The 25573-nt window shown below is 39.4% G+C and overlaps 1 protein-coding gene across 10 annotated transcripts in view; it reads left to right on the top strand.

Moving 5' to 3' along the window:
* Window positions 1-25573, top strand: part of utrn (utrophin) — a 430508-nt gene that overhangs the window by 312669 nt on the left and 92266 nt on the right. For all 10 annotated transcript variants that reach the window (XM_061929658.2, XM_061929664.2, XM_061929663.2 and 7 more), the window contains 5 exons: window positions 3843-3972; window positions 12455-12723; window positions 14271-14417; window positions 14615-14693; window positions 17667-17727. In XM_061929658.2, the coding sequence (XP_061785642.2) occupies window positions 3843-3972; window positions 12455-12723; window positions 14271-14417; window positions 14615-14693; window positions 17667-17727 (686 nt within the window). The remainder of the gene's footprint in view (window positions 1-3842; window positions 3973-12454; window positions 12724-14270; window positions 14418-14614; window positions 14694-17666; window positions 17728-25573) is intronic.

Raw genomic sequence — 25573 nt, 5'->3', positions numbered from 1 at the left:
AATCCCGCATAACAAACACCTCCCCCTTCCGTCCATACAACCCGCCAATACAACTCAAACACCTGCACAACACACTCAATCCCACAGCCCAAAGTACCGTTCACCTCCCCAAAGTTCATACAGCACATATAATTCCCCAAAGTCCCCAAAGTTACGTACGTGACATGCACATAGCGGCACGCACGTACGGGCAAGCGATCAAATGTTTGGAAGCCGCAGCTGCATGCATACTCACGGTACCGCGTCTGCGTATCCAACTCAAAGTCCTCCTGGTAAGAGTCTCTGTTGTCCCAGTTCTCCACAGGCCAATGGTAAAGCTTGACTGTCATCTTCCGGGAATGTAAACAATGAAACACCGGCTGTGTATGTGTTGTTGCTGCAGCCGCCCGCAATACACCGCTTCCCACCTACAGCTTTCTTCTTTGCTGTCTCCATTATTCATTGAACAAATTGCAAAAGATTCACCAACACAGATGTCCAGAATACTGTGGAATTTTGCGATGAAAACAGACGACTTAATAGCTGGCCACCATGCTGTCCCAAAATGTCCTCCACAATCCGTGACGTCACGCGCTGACGTCATCATACGAGACGTTTTCAGCAGGATATTTCGCGCAAAATTTAAAATTGGACTTTAGTAAGCTATCCCGGCCGTATTGGCATGTGTTGCAATGTTAAGATTTCATCATTGATATATAAACTATCAGACTGCGTGGTCGGTAGTAGTGGGTTTCAGTAGGCCTTTAAAGTATCTGTAAAGTATTAGCCCATATTTCATGTTTTGTTTGTACACAGCTAGCTAGACAGTGTGTGTACTGTAGTGTACAGTAACCTGTTGCATGTTAAAAGTTAAAAAGTTAAAGTACCACTGATTGTCACACACACACTAGGTGTGGCGAAATGATTCTCTGCATTTGACCCATCAATCTTGATCACCCCCTGGGAGGTGTATCATGATCAATAGTATAGTGACTCACTCGATGTACAGTTGTCTGTTTGGTCCAGATGTTTCCAGTTGATTTGGGTAAGCAATACATTAATTCTGCATAGCCAGGCTCCAAGTTCTAAATTTGCATTGTTACAATGTCGCACTCTCTCGGCTTTCGTCTCCTCCAACGTTTCAGCCTCTTCTTTGCCGGATCGTGTGTATGTTGTACATTTGTAAACCTCACTCCTTGACAAACTTAAGAGTAGTGTTTGACACTGAGTTGACAGCTGGGGCTTTTGGCTCGGTGCCTAATACGCTCGACTCTCATTCTGGAGGACTACGGTCCAAGTCCTGGGTGGACCGAAAGCAGGAACTGAACCAGAACCTTATAATTATAAAATAATGATTGTTGGAGCCAAATGTCCTTATTTTGTTTATATTGTTTTTATTTTGTTTTCTATAAATGATTGCTGGCCTCTGTTCATGCTAACGGTTGTCACTGGTCCCCATCAGGGATGGGACCGTTGTTATGGTAACCTCATTTAATCTAGGGTTCAGGTGGTAGCACTCAGGTGCGATTGTATGGAGGACACAAACCGTTTTCGATCGTGCTGTGCGTGGTCAGGTCTCACTGCTGTGACAATGATTTTATTTTCTTGTTTTTTGTTTTAATTTTCAGTTTTTGCTTTTCAAAATAAAATAATAAATAAATAAAAATATTTTCATTTTTAATTGTTTTTATTATTAATTTGTTTATTTTCTGGGTTTTTATTAGTATTTTTATAACTGTAATATGTGCAATGGTGTTACATTTGAAAATAGTATATATATATATATATATATATATATATATATATATATATATATATATATATATATATATATATATATATATTAGGGGTGTAACGGTACATGTATTTGTATTGAACCGTTTCGGTACAGGGGTTCGGTTCGGAGGTGTACCGAACGAGTTTCCACACGGACATATTAAGTAGTGTACCGCACGTTGTGTAAAAAATGCACACCGAGGCACAACACACGGCATGCTGACAACGACCGGGCTACTACAACATGTAAAAGCCAGAGCTGGAAGACCCTCCTGCCTTGTTAAGATCTCCCGTTTGGGAACAATTTGGCTGCGCGATACAACAATGGAGGACAGAGGTTTGCCAACATTGTTCAGCAGCAGCTTCTGACAACACGTCAAACATGCTAACCCATTTGAAGTGTCACCACCGCATTCAAGCAGCCTCTCCTCGGCGAGTCAGGCAGGGCTAAAACAATAACAAATGTTTTTATAGTAGCAGCAGATTTAAGACCATATTGCATTAGAAACTAGATTTTGACCCACTTCTATAGTGGAAGAACAATAAGCCCATATATCCTCTTACTGCCAAGTTAGCCAGGCTGGGCGGTGGGAAGAAAAGATAATCTGAGGCCGAGTTGACTTGAAACTGTTTAATGTTGCACTTTTTATATGTAGAAGAAATGTTTTGTTATTTTATTTAATCTGAGCAACAACTTGAGGCAGTTTAATGTTGATTAACGTAGACCCCGACTTAAACAAGTTGAAAAACGTATCCGGGTGTTACCATTTAGTGGTCAATTGTACGGAATATGTACTGTACTGTACTGTACAATCTACTAATAAAAGTCTCAATCAATCAATCAATCAAAAAAAGCACTTTATATGTAGAAAGGTTTTGTTAAGAAACCATTCTGAGCCTTATCATATTTAGTTTTTATTTTATATATGTTGACCACATTAACCCTGGCAATGGACCCTGTGGGTATATGTATGTTATGCCATTGTTTACAAATTTTGTAAATAAATAACCAAAAAATGTATATTTTGTTGTTGTCTTACTGTACCGAAAATGAACCGAACCGTGACCTCTAAACCGAGGTACGTACCGAACCGAAATGTTTGTGTACCGTTACACCACTAATATATATATATTTTTTAATATTTTTGTGTCGCAAAACTGAGCTAATCAAGTTGCCTCATGGTGTGGTTCACTACATGGCCTTCTCGTAAAGCAATCACACACCTCGATAGGCAACCGAGTCTCGTGGGGTCACACGTATATTAAAACAAGAATGATTACACTCGTTTATAACCCTTAACCCCCACCCCCGGCTTCCGTCTGTTTTTATGGCGGACTGTGAAGATTATATGTTGTGTCGTTGGCTAAGGTTAAAGCGGTGGCTTCCATTCATGGTTATCTGAGCCATTGGTTCATAAAAGAATGAGTTTGACGTGTGCTTTTGTTGTCGCGCTCTAATGATAATTCCTGCAGGGGTTCTCCTGCACGGCCAGCAATTCACTTTATTCTTAACATCACTTGGCTAATTTAACAGCGCCCTCTGAGAAAATACCCCATCTGACCTTCCTTGATTCTCTCATTGCCCTCAGTAACACCGCCTCTACGGTACCGGAGTATGGTCACCCGATAGGCGCCTTAATGAGCTGTTGCCAGTGTTGTTCGTCACCACCATTAAAGCCGGAAAGTAAACATCTGCTGTGCCTCTTCGGCCTGTGATGTTAATCCCAAGCACCTCTTTCGTGATGTGATGAAATCTTCGCAGAAGCCGCCAGGTTCACACAGAGTTCATCTCCACCGGCCACATCGGAAGACAGGAGTCACAGACGTGCAAAAACCTGCACAGGAAATGCATTAATTAGCTCATTAATCAGCCTGCCGTCTTCTCTTTGAGGAAAATGCAGGAGCTTCACTTCAGTTTCAATTTTTTTTCTCATTCTTATTCGGCTTTTATTGTTTACTTGTATGACTGGTCTTGCCCTCGTTAAACACCTCGCCTCCCTTTATTACACTTGTAAAAACACTCATTACTTTATACTAAAGTTTTAAAACAAACCCTGAAATTGCGCTATATGTCTACCTGTCTGCAGACATTACAGACTGAGCTGAAGGAACGCGAGCAGCTGGTGATGAGCACGTTAGAACAAGCTCGGATGTTTCTGGCCGAGCAGCCCATCGAAGGTCCTGGAGAACCACGCAAGAACATGCATCCAAAGACAGGTTGGTTCGCCAAAAGTCACTGTCCAGCTTTTTAATCACTCATTGTCGATAGGTCACTTATGATGCATAGCACTTTGAAACAACACCCCCTCCATGTCGATGTCAATATAATTGATCAAGCAGTCATTGGGGGTTCTACATGTCAATTTTTATTAAGGCTTGCAATTGTTCCTTCCATTACGATCTAATTATATTCTCATTGGCTGGCTTTTGGGTAATTGATCAGGCAGTTATTGGGTGGTCTACATAGAAATCATTACAGTATGTCAAATTGTGTCATCGAACCTACATCTTACTCTTGATCTTGAGACAGTCATTGGGTGGTCTACAATACTTGTCAAACCGTGTTTCAATCGCCACTGAGTGTTGTATTGTGGCATCACACTTACTGTACATCTTACTTTTGAGGCATTAGGTGGTCTACAGTACTTGTTAATCATTAGTACAATTGTCACTAAGGGTTGCAGTGGCTTTAAGTCTCGCTTTCCTGCATGGTCGAATGGTCTTTTCGCAAAACAAACCAGATGTCCTTTTTTTTAAACCACAGACTGTTCATGTAGTCATTACGCAATTAACATAACACTTTGATTGGTTGTGATGTCACTCTGTGGATGGTAATGTCAATGATTACTGTTACAACCTGATCATCGGCCATATCTAGTCATTGGGGGATCTACATGATCTTCATGTTTTGGGTAATTGATCAGGCAGTTATTGGGTGGTCTACATAGAAATCATTACAGTATGTCAAATTGTGTCATCGAACCTACATCTTACTCTTGAAACAGTCATTGGGTGGTCTACAATACTTGTCAAACCATGTTTCAATCGCCACTGAGTGTTGTATTAGTTTTCAGTCTCACTTTCCCGCATGGTCCGACGGTCTTTTCGCAAAAACGGTAACCAGATGTCCTTTTTTATTTGTCCCATTGTTAATGCGGTCATTGGGCAGAACTTTCATTGGTTTTAATGTCACCCCCTATGTGTTAATGTGAATGATTATTGTAGCAACTTCAATCATTTGCTATATCTAGTCATTGGGTGGTCTACATGTCAATCAGTGATGGGCAAGCTACTTGGATATTGTAGTAAGCTACATTACAAGCTACATCAAAGCTATGTTTAACGGCATTCATATCTTTGGGCCCACATGTATAACATCAATGTTAATGTAACTTAGAGTGTGAAAGGGTCCAATAAGGGTCCATTACTAACAACTACGTGTCATTTAGCTGGGACACCTTACAACTACCTTTAGGGGTATGTATTTACTGTATGTATTTATTTAGTTTTCCTTTTCTTTTGCCCACCCCTAAAATGTTATTCATTTTCTCTGCCTACAGTAAAAAAAAAAATGGAAAGAAAACAGCATCTATCTATATCTTGACAAAAAAAACACAATGACTTGCGTGTTGTTTGTGGACATTTGGTAATGGTTATGTGCAGTAAAACTTTTCATGAATTAATCTCACCTTAATGTGTGTTCCTAAATTTGTGTTGGACGTATTCGATGATGAGAGCAGTTATGATTTTGGTTTACAGAGTAAACAACTAAAAACTTAGATTTTGGGCATTGTTTTCTCTAAATGCATACATCTGTCTAAATATAACCAAGAACACATTTCATTGTGGGTTTCCTGCATGTCATCTTCATCACTAAAGGAAAAATCTAATCTGCGGGATAAATTTCCTCTGCCTTCTTTACGTATGTTTTTTTTGTTGTTGAGTCGTCAGCTTGAAGCGTCTCTCTGTCTTCGACTCCCTTGTTGTCATTTGACATTAGTGTGTTACTGTTATGATTGTGCTTACTAGTTTCAATGACCCTCCTTAACTTGACTCTGATTGACCAGTCCTTGATGTTTCGCCCTAATCGTAGGCAATTGTGACTCATCATACGAACACCAACCAAACATCATGGATTTTCTCTGCATGTATAAATGTTCTCATTCATCCAGGTCATTGTAATTTTTCCCATGTTTTTGGGGGGCCTGAATTCGCAGTTCTTTTTCTTTCTTTGTAGCTTTGATGTAAGCTACCTCGCTACATGGGTCTAAAAGTAATTAAGCTGCAGGAAAAGGTACTCGTTAAAAAAGTAGCCAAGCTACTGGAAAATGTAGTTAAGCTACATAGCTTAGTTACACGTTGCTTGTTACTGACCATCACTGATGTCAATCATAACCGATCACAACTTTTCCTTTTCTTTAGTTGTGTTTTTCTCAGTTTTAATTAGTTGTCACTGTTCAGGCAGTCATTGAACTGTCATCTTCTGTGGTCATGTTTTGTTTGGTTAGGTTCTGTTGGTTTTTGGACTCTTTTAGTTCCTGTTTACGCTCCCTTGTTTTGGTTTCCATGACAGCTCATTGGTTTCACCTGATTCATTTGGACTCACGCACCTGATTTGTTTGGACTCACACACCTGTGTTAATCATGTCACTATTATTTAAGCCTGTAGTTGCCAGGTAGTCGGCCTGGCAACATTACTCCTGATACTCCAATGATTACGCGGTCCATGCCATAGTGCTCATGCCATTGCTCTGTTGTTTTGACTTTTCACGCCACAGCAAGTGTTTTGTTTATGGCCATAGTTCAGGCTATGTGTTTACGATTTTGCTCATACGCTAAGTTTGTGTCTCCGCCTTGTGCGCGCCTTTTGTTTGTTCTTTTTATAGTCAAAGATTAAGCATGTATTTACCTTCAAGCCATGTCCAGTCAAGTCGATTTGCACCACGGGAAAACATTCATCTCAGCGAGCTGCGAAAGCCTCGCAGTAAGCTGCTCCATAGTCCAAGTTGCGACATGAACAGTCTCTTTGTCAATTATTATTTCAATCATTTCTAAGGCTTAGTACATACACTATTCTGATCATCCAAATGATCAGAATCAGGTGTCCTAATCACTTGGCAGGTGTATAAAATGAAGCACTTAACCATGGAGACTGTTTCTACAAACATTGGTGAAAGAATGGGCTGCTCTCAAGAGCTCACTGATTTCTAGCGTGGAACTGTTATTGGATGCCATCTGTGCAACAAATCCAGTCGTGAAATTTCCTCGCTCCTAAATATTCCAAAGTCAACTGTCGGCTTTATTATAAGAAAATGGAAGAGTTTGAGAACAACAGCAACTCAGCCACGAAGTGGTAGGCCACGTAAACTGACAGAGAGGGGTCAGCAGATGCTGAAGCGCATAGTGCAAAGAGGTCGCTGACTTTCTGCACAGTCAGTTGCTACAGAGCTCCAAACTTCATGTGACCTTCCAATTAGCCCATGTACAGTACGCAGAGAGCTTCATGGAATGGGTTTCCATAGCCGAGCAGCTGCACCAAAACATTTTGGACAATTCAATGCTCCCAACCTTGTGGGAACAGTTTAGAGCGGGCCCCACACTCTCCCTCATGGAGTCCCGATAGAACAGTGATCCCCAACCTTTTTGTAGCTGCGGACTGGTCAACGCTTGAAAATTTGTCCCGCGGACTGGGGGGGGTGATTTTTTTTTATTTTTTATAAAGAAATACAATCATGTGTGCTTACGGACTGTATCCCTGCAGACTGTATTGATATACATTGATATATAGTGTATATATTGTGTTTTTATGTTGATTTAATTAAAAAAAAAAAAAAAAAAAAAGTTTTTTTTCTTTTTTTTTTCTTGTGCGGCCTGGTACCAATCGGTCCGCGGTGGTTGGGGACCACTGCGATAGAACACCCTTGGATGAATTTGATTGGAGGAGGGTGGGTACTGGAGCCTATCCCAGCTGCTTTCGAGCGATCATTTTGTAAAATAATTGTATCATCAAATCATATAGTTGTATCATCCTAGGCTTGCATTTATAAGTCACTTTTCTTTCCTTCACTGGCAGAATGTACTGTCATGGGTCAGCTTTATAATTACTGTTCAGGCTTGTCAATCATTGTTTCAATCATCACTAAGGGGCTGATCTACTGAAGGTTTGCGTGTATTAAAACAGGTACACACAAGGCTATGAGAAAGGAGGTGATTGCACTGCAGCTCTGTCCTACGTATGCTTGTCAACATATATGGACTGTCACAAACAAAAACATGAGACATATTGTCTTTTCAGCAATATCATTTTATAGCTGCTGAATGACTTAAGTAAATAAATAATAAATGGGTTATACTTGTATAGCGCTTTTCTACCTTCAAGGTACTCAAAGCGCTTTGACAGTATTTCCACATTCACCCATTCACACACACATTCACACACTGATGGCGGGAGCTGCCATGCAAGGCGCTAACCAGCAGCCATCAGGAGCAAGGGGTGAAGTGTCTTGCCCAAGGACACAACGGACGTGACTAGGATGGTAGAAGGTGGGGATTGAACCCCAGTAACCAGCAACCCTCCGATTGCTGGCACGGCCACTCTACCAACTTCGCCACGCCGTAGTGTTGCAACAATTAGTCGACAAATGTCAACAATAACATTTGTCGCCGACAATTATATTTGTCGACAACAGTTGTGACGTCATAACTCGTGTTTTTCCGGGCAGAAGTGGGTCTCTCGCAAAAACATTGCCATTGATAACATATAAAGTGTGAGGATATGCGAGCATTTAAAGCGGAGACATAATGTCAAAAATTTGGAGGGAGGATGCGGAGACAGCCTCAGTACGATTGTAAGCTTCTACCTTGCTAGCGAGCTAACAAGAGTGAGACGAAATTATGTGAAAAATAACTTTCACTATCATTTTAGCCAAAGTCAGCCAGCTAAACTTTTTCTACATCAATTCACGTACGTTTTAAAGCGGCGTCAATTTGCAATGCCGTAAAAAAAGGCACTTTAACAAACGCGAACCGCGTGCGCATGCACCTACACACACACACACACACACACACACACACACACACACACACACACACACACACACACACACACACACACACACACACACACACACACACACACACACAGAGAGAGAGACAGACAGGCACCAATGCAGAGGTATCATAATATTAAACATATAATCTATTAGATAGCCAACATTTTAGGAATGAATCTAGCATTATTATTTCTACACATTGAGTGCTAAAACTGCCAAGAGTTAATCAATAATCTATATACCAGGTTTGTAGCTTTTTAAACATCATCACAAAATGCTTTTCTTTTTGAGGAAGTTAGATTTTTGGTTTTGTTGTTTGTTTTTATTGCCGCTATATTAACTTTTTTTTAATTACGTAGACAAGGGTAAATGTTTTTCAGAACTTTGTCTTTGCTTTCTTTTAAATGGACAACATTTTATTAGTGATTAAAATATTTGGAACAGCTGAATGAGCAGCACATTTACAGTAAAAATAAATATTTATGAATAAATTAGTCATTTTTGTTGTTCATAAGCAGATGCCTAAAATAACTTAAGCTGCATTTAAAAGTCGATAGAAAAATGAGAGCTATTAAATATGTGTATGCTTTTGTTATCTGATGAGTTGACTAATTGTTAAGATAATCGTTGACTATTCGACTATCAAAACAATTGTTAGTTGCTGCCCTATTAAGGAGTTGATTAAAATGAATTCAGTTATTGTGTTTTGATGTCTGATGGCGTTTTTCTTTCAATTAAGTTTGTTTTTTCATATATATTAACATATCTCCTATGTGAACCAAAAACATTTAATATGCATTTTCTTGCGTCTGGACTCTGGAGCGCAAACTCGCAGCTAGTGTCAGCCTCTTCCATGAGTGCAACTTCAGTGTGCTAAAGAAAAAGAACAGAAAGTTGTTTCCATTGTAGATGCACCGCAAGACTGCTTCGAAAATGCCCATAAAAAGTGGTACATGTCTGCTGCATGTCTGAAAGTATAGCAAAACGCCACAGATGTGATAACATGTGCAGTAAATGATCAAGATGTCTCTGTGGTGAAAGCCGCCTCGTGCACGGAAAAAAACTCTTTTAAATAAGGCAATCTGCACCACTTCTCAATTGTACACAGTCTTAGTAGATCACACACAACCCGCTCACTATTAGTACATGCAATGTTATTGTTTGCACACGCTGTTTATTGCGTGTTATTAGGATCTTACTAGCTCAGGTCCTTAGACTTTCATATTTAAAATCTTGCTTTCCTGCATGATCTGATTCTACTATCAGTTATTAGATGGTTTATTACGGGGCGGTCAACATGTCAATCATTAAAGTGGCTTGCAATTGTTTAAGGCGCTCTGTCTTTCCTCCACTGAATACACTGTTCGAGTAGTCATCCGGCAGAATACCAATCGTTATTGGTTTTCAAATGTATAGAAAAATGTCCAAATGTTACTCTACAAACTATTCTACAACTATTATTTTAAGATCTAAGTGCTTAAGATCCAAGCTAATGCTAAAATTAGTTTTAGCCTAAATCTGGAACACCTCAAAATTAAAATGATGCAACGACTCACTCAGCTATGATCTGGCGTTTTATCAAGTCAGCATATTTGCCTTCAAATGCTGCCGTAAGTAATTAAGGCAAACCAAGAGGGTGTGATGTGGGTGTGGCGAGACATCAGAGGGTCTGCAGACATCGCTGACGTGGCTATCAAAGTGTAGTCTGGTAATAAAAATAGATAAAAAAGAGTGAAGATCAGAGTGTGCGCATGTTGTTTCATCAAAGTAGATTGAATATCATCAGATTGGCGCTATGCTGTCTTAAAGGACTTTGTCTGATCGACTCTCATTGGATTTTTATTGTTGTGTGCATGACAAAAAATAATAATTAGACGTCAATCACGCTCAAGCATGATTGGAGATAACCCAATGCATTCCACAGGGCATCCTCCAAGTGTTACTTACACTATATTGCTAAAGGTATTTGGCCACCCATCCAAACGATGAGAATCAGGTATCCTAATCACTTGGCCCGACCACAGGTGTAGAAAATCAAGCACTTGGGCATGGAGACTGTTTCTACAAACATTTGTGAAAGAATGGACCACTCTCAGGAGCTCAGTGATTTCCAGCGTGGAACTGTCATAGGATGCCACCTCTGCAAGAAATCCAGTTTCCTCGCTCCTAAATATTCCAAAGTTAACTGTCGGCTTTATTATAAGAAAATGGAGGCGTTTGGGAACAACAGCAACTCAGCCACGAAGTGGTAGGCCACGTAAACTGACAGAGAGGGGTCAGCCGATGCTGAAGCGCATAGTGCAAAGAGGTCGCCAACTTTCTCCACAGTCAGTTGCTACAGAGCTCCAAACGTCAATTAGCCCACGTACAGTACGCAGAGAGCTTCATGGAGTGGGTTTCCATGGCCGACCAGCTGAATCTAAGCCATACATCACCAAGTCCAATGTAAAGCGTCGGATGCAGTGGTGTAAAGCACGTCTCCACTGCTCTAGAGTCCAGTGGTGATGTGCTTTACACGGTCTCTGGAGTGATGAATCACGCTTCTCCATCTGGCAATCTGATAGACGAGTCTGGGTTTGGAGGTTGCCAGGAAAACGCTACATTTTGGACTGCATTGTGCCGAGTGTGAAATTTGGTGGAGGAGGAATTATGGTGTGGGGTTGTTTTTCAGGAGTTGGGCTTGGCCCCTTAGTTCCAGTGAAATGAACTTTGAATGCTCCAGGTTACCAAAACATTTTGGACAATTCCATGGGATGGCGCTTCAAGTTCATATGTGAGTCAAGGCAGGTGGCCAAATACTTTGGCAATATAGTGTACAAAGGCTACCTTCACACTGCAGGGTGGGATGTCCAATTCGGATTTTATTGTCAAATACGATCTTTTTAAGTTTTCATTCACATTACAAAACAAAACACAATTTGACCCACAAGCAGACATGACGTCCTGACATCACACTAGTTGCAGTGTTTACGGGAATAAACGTGGCTCAGTTCTGACATCCATCCATCCATTTTCTACCGCTTGTCCCTTTTGGGGTTGCGGGGGGTGCTGCAGCCTATCTCAGCAGCATTCGGGCGGAAGGCGGTGTACACCCTGGACAAGTCGCCACCTCATCGCAGGGCCAACACAGATAGACAGACAACATTCACACTACTGACATATTTGTGGCAATTTCACGGATTTTGTGCAATCAAGGTCAACATTTTCTGAAACGAATGCAAGTAGAAGATAAAAAAGGAAGAGGGCAAGCATTTTGGCTCTTGCAGTTTGTGGGACGTTTGTTTCGACGTCTGCTCCAAAGAGCGTGTGGGCGAGCTGTCGGAGACAAGAGTGGTGAAACATTGATGTGGGTTCCGAAAACATTATTTTTGCCTGTTGTCTGCTCAACTTTCTATTTTAGCGAAGACTTATGGCACATCGCTTTTTGATGACGTATTGGTTGGATGAACGCGACCGATCTGTCAGACTGCAGTCGCATTGGATACATATCTGATTTATATTCACTTAAGAAAGAGACAAAGTTTAATTTGAAAAAAATCAGAATAGCACTGTTCACATTGACATGAAAAATCTGATACAGGCAACAAAAAAAATCAGAATTGACCTACAGTGTGAGCAAGGCCTATGATGTCTTTTCTCTCATTCAGACCCCAGCCCGGAAGAGAAGGCTCGCTGGTTGGCTCGGGCCATCCGCAGGCAGACAGGTGACGTGAGGGAGCGTTGGGAGCGTCTGAGAGGCCACGCTGGAGGCTGGCAAAATCAAGTGGAACAAGCCCTTGAGCGACTGCAGGAGCTTCAGAGCTCCATGGACCAGCTGGATCTGCGGCTGACCCAGGCCGAAGAGGCCAAGTCTAGCTGGCAGCCTGTGGGCGACCTGCTGATCGACTCACTGCAAGACCACATCGACAAGACGGTGGTGAGCATGTTCACTAAATGCTTACTGTCGAGCATATGAATCAATTAAAATTACATCATAGAAACATTCGCATAGCACAGCCATTGCAAGTGGACTGTAACCAAGAAAAATTAAAATGAAACTGTGTCGAAACTTTGCCTATGTTTTCAAAAGACATTTAGACTTAGACTTCCTTTATTGTCATTCAAATTTGAACTTTACAGTACAGATAAGAACGACATGTTGTTACATTAGCTTGTTGTAGGGCAGGATAAAAGAGCAATAAGGTGCAGATATAAATAAATACATTTACTGTACACATAAATATATTGCACTTTTGCATATGCATCCACGTTTACGGATGTGTGTTAAAATTGTTTTTATAGTCCAGCGAGTTAATCCGTTTTTGGGGGGAATTGATGAACTTGAATGGCATCTGGCGATTGTCATGTTATGCTCTGACGTATTGATAATCTGTTTTTGACATCTCTCAACAATAACAAAGAACAATTTCCCTTGTGGATCAATAAAGTTTGTCTAAGTCTAAGTCTCTCACACTTTTATATCACTTATATTACACGTTTTCGTCAAGTTCCTTTTATTTGTATGTCAGGTCAAATATATATTTAAAATATGTAAAATAATACACTGTATATATAGTAGTAATAAAAGTTAGCTATCAATTATTTAAGTAATCAACTCATCTATTTATTAATTTGTTCGATTAATCAAGTAATCGGATAAACACACTTTATAGCCTCAATGCGTATTTTAGGGAAGATAGCTAAGTAATGTTTATTTACTTGCCATAACCTTCATTCATTTTTCTACTAAATAAATCATCAACATTGAAATTGCACTTTTACGAGGTGTGTATTATTTAAAAAGAACAACAACAACTCTGATATATTTGCTGTTTGCCGCAACACACCAACGTACGTCTGCATTTTTAAAGTTCAGGGCACTCCATGCAGTCTGGATGTTATCAAGTTGTATTAGTTAGAGTCACTAAATCAGGGGTAGGTAACCTATGGCTCTAGAGCCAGATGTGGCTCTTTTGATGACTGCGTCTGGCTCTCAGATAAATCGTAGCTGTCATTGTTTAACACGATAAGTAATGAATAATTCCGCTGGTAATTACAGTGTTAAAAATACCCACGTATCAACCAGACTACAAAGCCATCAGCAAAACCATGCAGCACCTGAAGTTGCATTAATGGTAAGAAGTATTTGATCTATTATTGGTTAGCTTCAGAATAACAGTTATTAAAAATAATAAGAAACTTATTATACTCTAAAAATGTTGGTCTAACTTAAAAATGCACGTATTTAGTTGTATTCAGTGTTAATATTTTTTATCGGGCTCTTACGGAAATACATTTTAAAATATTTGGCTTTCATGGCTCTCTCAGCCAAAAAGGTTCCCGACCACTGCACTAAATGATTAATCAAAGCAACAGAAAATACATTGAAGCTTTTTTCTAATCAAAATAATTGTTGCAGCCCTACTATAGAATAATAATACCGCACGTCCACTTCACTGACGATGTGAACAACATTGTGTTCAGGCCTTCAGAGAAGAGATCACCCCATTGCGTCAGGATGTCCGGATGGTAAATGAGCTTTCTGCAGAACTGACACCACTGGACATCCAGCTGTCCTCTACTGCCTCCAGACAACTGGACCAGCTCAACATGAGATGGAAACTACTACAGGTATTGTGGAGACCCACCAAATATTCTTTAATAAAAAAATCCAACATGGAAAAGGTTCATAATTGCGGGGATTGTGCATTGACTCACGATGTAACACAAATATGTGACTGTGCTGGCATCAGTGTAGTACAGTATTTGGAGACAGTGGGAGATACAATGTGATGTATACAATATTCATATGGAACATGTGGTTGCAGGTGGCAGTCGAAGACAGACTGAAGCTCCTCCAAGAAGCCCACCGAGACTTTGGCCCCTCCTCTCAACATTTCTTATCAAGTGAGTAGCAAATAATTACTTAAGAGGTATACTGGTTTAGACTGTCTAAGGCAGGGGTGTCAAACTCATTTTCATTGAGGGCCACATCGCAGTAATGACTGCTTTCAGAGGGCCGCTTTTTTAAAATGAATTTACATTATGCATGCGGGTAATAACCTGTGTTTAATCATGATTAATCTAAATGCATATGCATTTGATTATTAGATTTTTTTAATGTATAACTTGCTTTGAAATCATAAATAAAGGTGACATGCAGATATTTAACTATTTGTTTTTATCTCACAAAAATAGATTTGCGATACATTATATAATAATATAATTGGCATGATCAGATAATATTGAAGTTAAAAATATACTTTTTTTTTTCTGTCTAAATTGAAAGACCGAATGCGAAAAAAAAAAAAAGTATTTTATTGAAACCTACATAAAATGATGTGGCGGGCCAGAACTAACCCCCGGGCCTTGAGTTTGACACCTGTGGTCTAAGGAGAAGCAACATTTTCTTCTACATTTAAACTTTTAAAAAAATTCTCAAGCAAAAGCATGTATCTTAATTTGTTTCCCACTTTCTTCTTATCCCCTAAAAAACCCTAAGAAAAATATCTGTTATTCTTTTTAGGACTAAAACAATGTTTTCTGAATTCACCGCTAAATTGTATTAATAATCCCTCATATAACATAAGGCCCTGGATGCTGTGGGGCTGTCTTGCTTGACAAAACTCAGTAACATTGCGTGGACATAGGAGGCGATGCCTCTGGATTGGCAGACCAAGGTTTGTTTCCTCTTTAAGAAGGGGAACCGAAAGGTGTGTTCCAACTATCGTGGGATCACACTCATCAGCCTTCGCGGTAAGGTCTATTCAGGTGTACTGGACAGGAGGCTACGCCTGATAGACGGACCTTGGATTCAGGAGGAGCAGTGTGGTTTTTGTCCTGGTCGTGGAACTGTGGACTAGCTCTATACACTCGGCAGGGTCCTTTAGGGTGCATGGGAGTTTGCCCAACCAGTCTACATGTGCTTTGTGGACTCAGAGAAGGCATTCGACTGTGTCCCTCGGGAAGTCCTGAGTGCTCAGAGAGTATGAGGTATCGGACTGTCTGATTGTGGCAGTCCGCTCCCAGTATAATCGGTGTCAGAGCTTCTTTATCCAGTGTCTTACTTACAGTCTTACAGTGGACTTACTGTCCGCATTGCCGGCAGTAAGTCGGTTGGATTCCGCCAGGGCTGCCCTTTGTCACCGGTTCTGTTTATAACTTTTATGAACAAAATTTCTAGGGGCAGTCAGGCCGTTGAGGGGATCCGGTTTGGTGGCTGCGGGGTTAGGTCTCTGCTTTTTGCAGATTATGTGGTCCTGATGGCTTCATCTGACCAGGATCTTCAGCTCTCACTGGATCGGTTCGCAGCCGAGTGTGAAGCGACTGGGATGAGAATCATCACCTCCAAGTCTGAGTCCATGGTTCTCGCCCGGAAAAGGGTGGAGTGCCATCTCCGGGTTGGGGAGGAAACCTTGCCTCATGTGGAGGAGTTCAAGTACCTCGGATTCTTGTTCACAAGTGAAAGAAGAGTGGATTGTGTGATCGACAGGCGGATCGGTGCGGCCTTGGTAGTGATGCGGACCCTGTATATATCCGTGGTGGTTAAGAAGGAGCTGAGCCGGGAACCAAAGCTCTTAATTTACCGGTCGCTTTACGTTCTCATCCTCACCTAAGGTCATGAGCTTTGGGTTATCAGGGACAAGATCACAGGTACAAGCGGCTGAAATGAGTTTCCTCTGTCGGGTGGCGGGGCTCTTCCTTAGAGATAGGGTGAGAAGCTCTGCCATTTGGGAGGAGCGCAAAGCAAAGCCGCTGCTCCTCCACATCGAGAGGAGCCAGATGAGGTGGTTCAGGCATCTGGTCAGGACGCCTTCCGACTGGTAGGAGGCCACGGGGAAGACCCAGGACACGTTGGGGAGACTATGTCTCCCGGCTGGCCTGGTAACGCTTCGGGGTCCCCCAGGAGGAGCTGGTTGAAGTGGCTGGGGAGAGGGAAGTCTGGGTTTCCCTGCTTAGGCTGCTGACCCCGCGACCCACCCTTGGATAAGCAGAAAAAGATGGAGATATGGATTGCTCACCAAGGAAAAGCATACCTTTCCAATAATTTTTTTCAAAGGAAAATATTTATATTTTTCTTCTTGTCATTTAAATACAAAACCTTACAACATTTGGAGAAACATGCTTTCACCTGAATGGAACACAATTCTTTTTAGGGGCATTTTGAAAAAAGACTGAAAAGAAAATGGCAATTCCTTTCACTTACTGTATCAGCAGTAATTTATGCTTAAACATATGCCTTATGCTTTACTTAATGAAAATATTCTTAAAATTAAATTTGATTAAATTTGCTTATTTGCCTTTTTAAAAGAATAATAGCTTGTAATTGAGTTTATTTCGGAGTTTTCCAAAAAGTGACCCAAAAACTAAACGACATAATGGAGAGATATTCTTTTTAAATCTATTTTTTTCCTTCATAAGAAAATCCTTGTGTTAATACGAACAAAGTCTGCACTATCAGCACCATCTCACATTGGCTCTCATTACACTCGTAGTGTCGTATTCCCTCAGGGATCAATAAAGTAGTGCTCTTATTTTGTACTATCTCTTTTCATCCCCCGTATGCGTGCGTATAAGTCTTTGACAGAGGAGGAGAAGTGGGAATACTTCTTAAGGCAAATAGTCTTAATGCTGCATCGGATATTTGTGACACATTTCTGCACACATTTGTCGCCATCGACCAATATTTCACACTCTTTTTTTTTTCCTCCTTCTTCTTCAAATGTATTCTTCTCTTCTTGCATGGCAAACGCTCTTTCTTACGAGCTATTTTAGGCCAACCTTATTAATGTTATTATCCAGCGCAGTAAAAGCGCCTATTCGAATGGCGTTTGACTCCTTTTTTTGTCTCTTAATCTTTGTCTTTTTTATCTTTCCCAGCTTCTGTGCAGCTCCCCTGGCAACGAGCGGTTTCTCAAAACAAAGTGCCGTATTACATCAAGTAAGTGTCCACACGGTAAAGCACATTATTCATGCATTGCTCATTTGCATTACAAAACAGCATAAAATGACCAAATAGCTAATTATCACAAATATTTTTTGCCGTGTGAACTCATTACAGCATGGACCTGCAGTAGTGACCTGTCATATTCTCCAAACAACGTTAATTAGCTCCCAAATATGAGTGTCTTTTCTGCTGATTTTGCAACGTGTACATACCAAAAATGCATCCTGGTGAATAGATAGCACCTGGGTGACAGTCACAAAAGCGTCTCTAAACTGCTCTCACACTAATTTTTAACAGTTAAAGCATTTTCTTAGCTTGTTACGCTGAGAAAAAAAACCTCATTATCCAGAAGCCATCCAGCCACATACCGCACTTGAAAAACCGTGTTTTATCTACCTGCATTTAGCCTCTTTTTCACTCACCTCACACAAGAATTGAAGCATTTTATTAAAAGAAAAACAAGATGCTTTTAAGACACAACCCCCTGAAGTCTTGTCACTTGCCGTGGAAATGTCACTTGCGCAATTAAAATAGATAATGACCATTTTTAAAGTACATTAGAGCATCATAGAGTGAGCCACTTCTTCTAAAAGGAAGGATTTTTCAGGACACATCAGTCACATACAACTTTTGAATATCACATAAAATAATGTTTTGCTTCTTCTTCAGCTTTTTTGCGATTTACTCCCAAAAAGAGTGACCTCAACAAGGTAGAAAAGCAGGAATGTAGTATTTTAGTAATCAGTGTCACAGTAGGTTGTTCTATTGTTTTAGTTTTTATAGTTTTTTTATTGTAATTAACTAATTTACGCTGGTGTATCCATTTTAAAACCTTTCATGAACTTTCTTTATTTATCAATAAGTATGAGTCGTTTTCTATATCCCCCCAGTACCCCTCCCCTTACAAAAAAAATCCTAATGAAATAATTTTTTGTTGTTTTTAAGATGAAAAATAGAATATTCTCATAATGACAATGAGTTAAAAGCACATATCTCTAGTAGGGATGTAACAATATCAAAATCTCAGGTTACAATATTATCAAGTATTAAGGCCACAGTACAATATTATTGTGAATTTGTCGGGGGAAAAAATTCTTAGTAAAAATACCATAGTGTGTAAAATGAAGTGTCTTGAATGTTTAGGATAAACACACTTACCGGTACTGTAATTGAAAACAAACGCTTAAATGTTCTAATCATATTTATTATAAACATGTATTTTCAAGTGCAAGGAATTGTGCAGAAACATCCACAAATATCTGACAATTTAACTTTTAATAAAGTTAAAAAGTTAAAGTTAAAGTACCAATGATTGTCACACACACACTAGGTGTGGTGAAAATAACCTCTGCATTTGACCCATCCTCTTGTTCACCCCCTGGGGGTGAGGGGAGCAGTGAGCAGCAGCGGGGCCGTGCCCGGGAATTATTTTGGTGATTTAATACTGTAAATACCTCAAAATGTTATGTTTAGCTTTGCTGGCTTCAAATATATTTCCCGGGTGATGGTTTTTCAAGTAGCTTGTCATATTTCCTGCCGTGTGCAGAGTTCGCGCTCCTTCCATCCGCGGTGGTGCACCGAAACCCGCTCTGTGTTGCCTTGGAAACGCTTGAGGCGAAGGTAGCGCTTTAGTTCGCAGACTTTCACCAACAAGGTTATATTTTCGCCTGGGTTTGTTAGCAACATAACTCAAAATGTTATTGTTGGACTTTGATGAAATGTTGTCATATTGTCTGCACAGACGATTATGTCATGCAGCAATATGAAGACCATTAACTTGTACAACATGTAATGTCCACAATATCAGAAGCATTTATCCAGGTAGAAATATCACAGATTACAGCTGCGATAGCCCCCCTAGAAAAGTATCTGTTGAGGGTACACTTATTAATGATGGAAAATTATACTTATCTGCAATTAATTTAAAGTTAACAATGAAAATGCGATTATTCACGATTAAATAGTTTAATCGTTCAACAGCCCTATTTAATATGAAACGTAGTTTACAACGCTTAAATGTTATTTAAAAAATAGCTTTACAGTTGTGAAACAATGGCAACAGCAAATATATTTTTTTTAATAAAAAATCAGTTCTCTGCACATAATTATATAAAAACATGTTTGCAATTATTTAAACAAAAAGACAAAATTGACACACAATAATTATTATAAAAATACTATTGAGAATATTGTCTGATATGTGTTGATATAAAAAGCTATTAAAAATGCTTAAATGTTACTTAAAAATAACTTTTGCAGTTATTTAATGCTGTACAATGGCAAAAGCAAAGATTAATGTTAGAAAAAAATCAGTTTTCCTGCAGGAAATATATTTTTCTAAATATCTGCAATTAATTAATAAAAAAAATGCAAAAATATCCCCCAAAAATTATTCTTAAAAAATGTAACAATTTTACTGGTTATTTTTATTCGTATGAAACGTAGCTAACGCTAAAGTGTCACTTAAAACCGTCTGTGCAGTTATTTAATGTTTTAACCACAGATTATTTCTGTTAGCCATTATTTCCTATGGCAATAATGTAAGTCCAAACCAATCAAAGCTCCAAAAGCTTCCGCTGTAAAACAAGAATGTGGAATTTGCTCTCACTAAAATCTACCATTGCCTCCAGAGGTACAAAGTGGTAAAACAACTTTCAAATAGCACTTTTAAACTGGTGGTTACCTCACTTATGTCTGAGTTGATCAGAGGGTCAAAATTAATCGTTTGGACACGCAGCTCGGCACTAGGGGCTGTTACAGGTGAAAGAGTGGGAGGGGTTTGTAGTTCAGAGATAAACAACAACAGTTTGATCACAGATGTGACCGACCACTGAACCTGCATCCGCCCACTCTCACTAACAAAACACACACACACACATTACACGCACAAATGCATATGAACTCAGCTGGAAGCAAATATTAAACCTACTGTACTAGTACAACTACTGCCCTAGTAACCATCTTTTGAGTATAACCCCAGTCACATCCTCTACATAATTAAAATTAAAGACATGACGTTGGTGGACAAAAAAACACCAACGATTCCTCTCACTGGTTTTCTTTTTAAAAGCCATGAGATCTTTTGGGACATCGCTGATGGACCAAAATCATTCAAAGTCGCTCATCGTCCCTTGTCCCCATCTGCTTTTTTTTTTTTTTTTTTTTTGAGCTGACAAAGGCCACTGATTAAAAAGGCGCCGTATCCACCTCCTGCAGCCAGGGAGATCCAAGCACCATATTGGAAAGGGGAAATGAAACTCCCTCTGCACAACCTCATTCACGGCCTGCTGTCGCGGGCTGGCAACATCTCTCGCCGTCCTTTTTACAGCCATTTGGCTGCAGGGAGTTAGGAGATCATTCTTAGTGGGCATCAGGGAGGAAATGTAACATGTATGCCTTCAAGACTACATTTATAGTCAATCTATTTATATTTGGAAATTATGTGTTTATAGTAGATATAATAGAAATAATCGGTTTCGGGGTCAAACTGCCACCTTCATTTTTTAAGTAGATTTTAAAATGATCTATAGCCATGCAAGAGTAACCACTGTTTAATATTAAGACACAATAATACACCGTTTTAATGTACCGTATTTTCCGCACTATAAGGCGCACCGGATTATTAGCCGCACATTCAATGAATTACATATTTCATAACTTTGTCCACCAATAAACCGCCCCGGATTATAAGCCGCGCCTACGCTGCGCTAAAGGGAATGTCAAAAAAACAGTCAGATAGTTCAGTCAAACTTTAATAATATATTGAAAACCAGCGTTCTAACAACTCTGTCCCAAAATGTACGCAAATGTGCAATCACAAACATAGTAAAATTCAAAATGGTGTAGAGCAATAGCAACATAATGTTGCTCGAACGTTAATGTCACAACACACAAAATAAACATAGCGCTCACCTTCTGAAGTTATTCTTCATTCGTAAATCCTTCGTCTTCGGTGTCCGAAGTGAAAAGTTGGGCAAATGTGAGATCCAAAATGGACGGTTCCGTCTCGTCGAAGTAATCGGAGTCAGTGTCGCTGTTGTTGTCCAGTAGTTCTGTGAATCCTGCCTTCCGGAAAGCTCGGACCACAGTTGTGACCGAAATATCTGCCCAGGCATTTACGATCCACTGGCAAATGTTGGCGTATGTCGTCCGGCGCTGTCTGCCCGTCTTAGTGAAGGTGTGTTCGCCTTCGGAGCTGTGTGAAAAAAGCCACCCGGCCTCTTCGCGTAAACTTCCCTTAACCACTCGCTCATCTTTTCTTCATCCATCCATCCCTTCGAGTTAGCTTTTATGATGACGCCGGCTGGAAAGGTCTCTTTTGGCAAGGTCTTCCTTTTGAATATCACCATGGGTGGAAGTTAGCATGGCAAGCTAGAACCACAGTGAAGGATGACTTCTCATTCCCTGTGGTGCGAATATTCACCGTACGTGCTCCCGTTCCACAGTGCGGTTCACAGGAATATCAGTTGCTGTGAAATACGGTAGTAATCCGTGTGCGGATGGAGAGATTGCGTCTTTTTATGAACCGGATCCTTGTCGCTTAGTAGGAGCCATTTTGTGGTCTTTACAGATGTAAACAGGAAATGAAACGTACGGTGATATCCGCGCGTTTTTTCTTCTTCTTCCGGGGGCGGGTGGTTGCTTACAGTAGAAGAAGAAGCGCTTCCTGTTCTATGGGGGCGGGTGCTTTCCTTGGCGGTTGCTTGCGTAGAAGAAGAAGCGCTTCCTGTTCTACCGGGAAAAAAGATGGCGGCTGTTTACCGAAGTTGCGAGATCGAAACTTTATGAAAATGAATCGTAATAAAGCGCACCGGGTTATAAGGCGCACTGTCAGCTTTTGAGAAAAATTGTGGTTTTTAGGTGCGCCTTATAGTGCGGAAAATACGGTAATAACTTAAGTTAGGTTGCAGATGCACCTCATGCATTCTTACTTTTATGCACGTGTAACAAGAAGGTATCCACTATTACTGTTAAATTAAACAAACGCTTCCTTTTAACTCGAATGACAAAAAATCTTTGTTGATATTTGGGGGAAATAATTATATAAAAAAAATAGTTCCAGTGTCAAACCGTTGCCATCATTTCTGAAGTACTTTTAACAACCTAAAGTCTTTTAAAAAACACTTGCTGAGCTAAACATGTTTTAAGTTTTTGGTTTAATATTCTACAGCAAATATTATTGCTAAACAATGTTTGAAATTAACTTTGCTCCACAAAATGGTTAAAAGAAAAAAAAAAACACATGCAATGAAAACACAACATTTAAAAAAAGTATTATGTTTGAACAAAGTCATGTGGGTTAGGACTGTTGTTTAAAAATAATTAAACAGTAGTTAAGAATGCTAAAATGTTTTACAGTGGCAACAGTTTGATGATTTCAATGGCTGCTATATGACTAAATAAACCTCAACCTAAACCTAAAGTAACATTTTCACATTATATTTAGTTTTACAGGTGTAAAAAGTTGTTAGCCACTGTTAATATTAAGATTAGAAATAAGAGCCAAACTGTTGAAGATTGTTACATCCTTTAGTCATGTGTAAAAAGAAGTTATCCACTATAGGGCTGCACAATTAATCAAAATATAATTGACATTGAGGTTTTAATTAGTGCGGTAAATAACTGCAAGATGTTTGATGTTTTTTTTCCTCCGCCGTCAGTGACGGACATGTTCGGCAATCACAATTGTTGAGCCTGGTGTTTGTTCGTCTCTCGCTTTAAACGGGAAGAAAGACGTCTGAGTTTGTGCATCGCTCTCAACACCTGAGCGCGTTTATTTAACTGAACAGAGTGACGCTTCTTTTCACTCATTCACGATCTTTGTCTTGGCGAAGACTAGAGCAGGGCGCCGCCGTGAACACAATCACAGTACAGAGAGCCCCGCCAGTGAGAAGTGCTGCAAAGTACCACAAATTAGGAGGAAAAAAATAAGATTAAAAAGCCAAATGTCCCGTTGTGGGAATATTTCAGCTTCCAATCAAAGAGGCAATATGAGCCTATCAACACGGACTTTCTAGCAAAATGCCGTGATCACGTGATGGCAATAAACAAAAAGACAACGTCAGCCCTCATTTTTCCAACAAATGAGTCCATGTTATTTTTTGTTTGTTTATTTCTTTAGGACAACAAAGTTATTTACCTTCCAATTGCAGTACAAAGGTAAACAATTCTACAGTGATGAGAAATAAAAGTTGAAATCCTTTCAAATGAATACTTGCGTTGATAATATAGATTATGATTACATTACATTATAAATACTGTATAATTTTTATCGATTATTTCTTCAGTTAAAGAGCATGATGTTGATAAAAACTCTTAATTTGTTTACATAAAGCCAAATAATTAAGTAAAAGCATATTGGTTTATTGTGTGGTATGTTGAGACAAGAATATGTTGATTGACAGTCTAAAAGTAACATGTCTTCCTTTATTTGTTATTTTCGCAGTGTTATATATTTTTATGTATAAAATATAAAAATTGCTAATCGAATTGCAATCGCAATTCTGGAGAGAAAAATCACAATTAGATTTTTTCTCAAAATCGTGCAGCCCTAATCCACTACTAATTTTAAGAAATAGCAACAATTAAATACAATAATGTAAAGATTGAACTTAAATGACAAATGTTAAGTCACAGATTCGCCTCACTTATTTCATTATATAACATTCTTAATTGCAATAAGAATGTTGATAAGAAAAAACCCAAAAAAGCAGTTCAATATAGATTTGTCAGACACCAAACACCAGAAACTATGGCAGCATTCAAGTCTGAGTTATGTGCTCAAGACTGGGGGGAGGTTTATACCTCCACAGACCCGGATGAGGCATATGAAACTTTTCTTAACATTTTCATAAAACTGTATGACAAGCACTGTCTAATTCAAAAACATGACATTAAGGACAACACTGTTAAGAACAAACCATGGATCACAAGGGGAATATTGAAGTCCTGTAAAAAGAAAAATTATCTTTACAGAAGACATTTAAAGCATAGAACCAAAGAAACTGAACACAAATATAAAACGTACAAAAATAAGTTAACACAAATAATAAAGCACAGCAAAAGAACATATTACTGTAACCCATTAGGACAACATAAAAATAGCATCCAGTTTTAAATGGTATCATTAAAAAAACATGACAAATAAGGAACATCCTAACTATTTCATAGAAAATACTCAAACTATAAATGACCCTAAGGAAATAACGGATGCTTTTAACACTTTCTTTGTGAATGTTGGACCCTATTTAGCAAATTAAATTGTACAACCCGAAAACAGTGTCAAATTTAATGAACAAACCATTCAAAGCAACTTAGAATCGTTTTTTATTTTTCCCGTTCATGAAAGTGAAATCACAGAAATTGTAAATTCTCAGAAAAACAAGAAGTCAACAGACTGCTGTGACTTGGACTTTTCTCTGATCAAAGAACTTGTTGATTTTATAGCTATTCCTTTCACTTATATATGCAATATTTCTTTTATAAAAGGTGTCTTCCCAATGAAGATGAAAACTGCAAAAGTTATTCCCATCTTCAAAAGTGGAGATAAGCATCAGTCCACCAACTATAGGCCTATTTCTTTACTCTCACAATTTTCAAAAGTCCTTGAAAAATTATTTGTATCAAGATTAGACAGTTTTATTGATAAGCATCACTTGCTAAGTGAACACCAATACGGTTTTCGATCAAACAGGTCCACTTCCATGGCAGTGATGGAATTAGTTGAGGAGGTAACCACTGCAATTGATAAGGGGGAGTTTGCTGTTGGCGTTGTTATTGACCTGAGCAAGGCCTTTGACACCATCGATCACACATTACTTTTAAACAAAGGTCTTGCTCA

This window comes from Nerophis lumbriciformis, linkage group LG34 (assembly GCF_033978685.3).
Source record: "Nerophis lumbriciformis linkage group LG34, RoL_Nlum_v2.1, whole genome shotgun sequence".
In the NCBI taxonomy this organism is placed as follows: domain Eukaryota; kingdom Metazoa; phylum Chordata; class Actinopteri; order Syngnathiformes; family Syngnathidae; genus Nerophis; species Nerophis lumbriciformis.
Note: the sequence above shows the minus strand (reverse complement) of the source record. Positions and strands in the feature narration are given on the sequence as shown.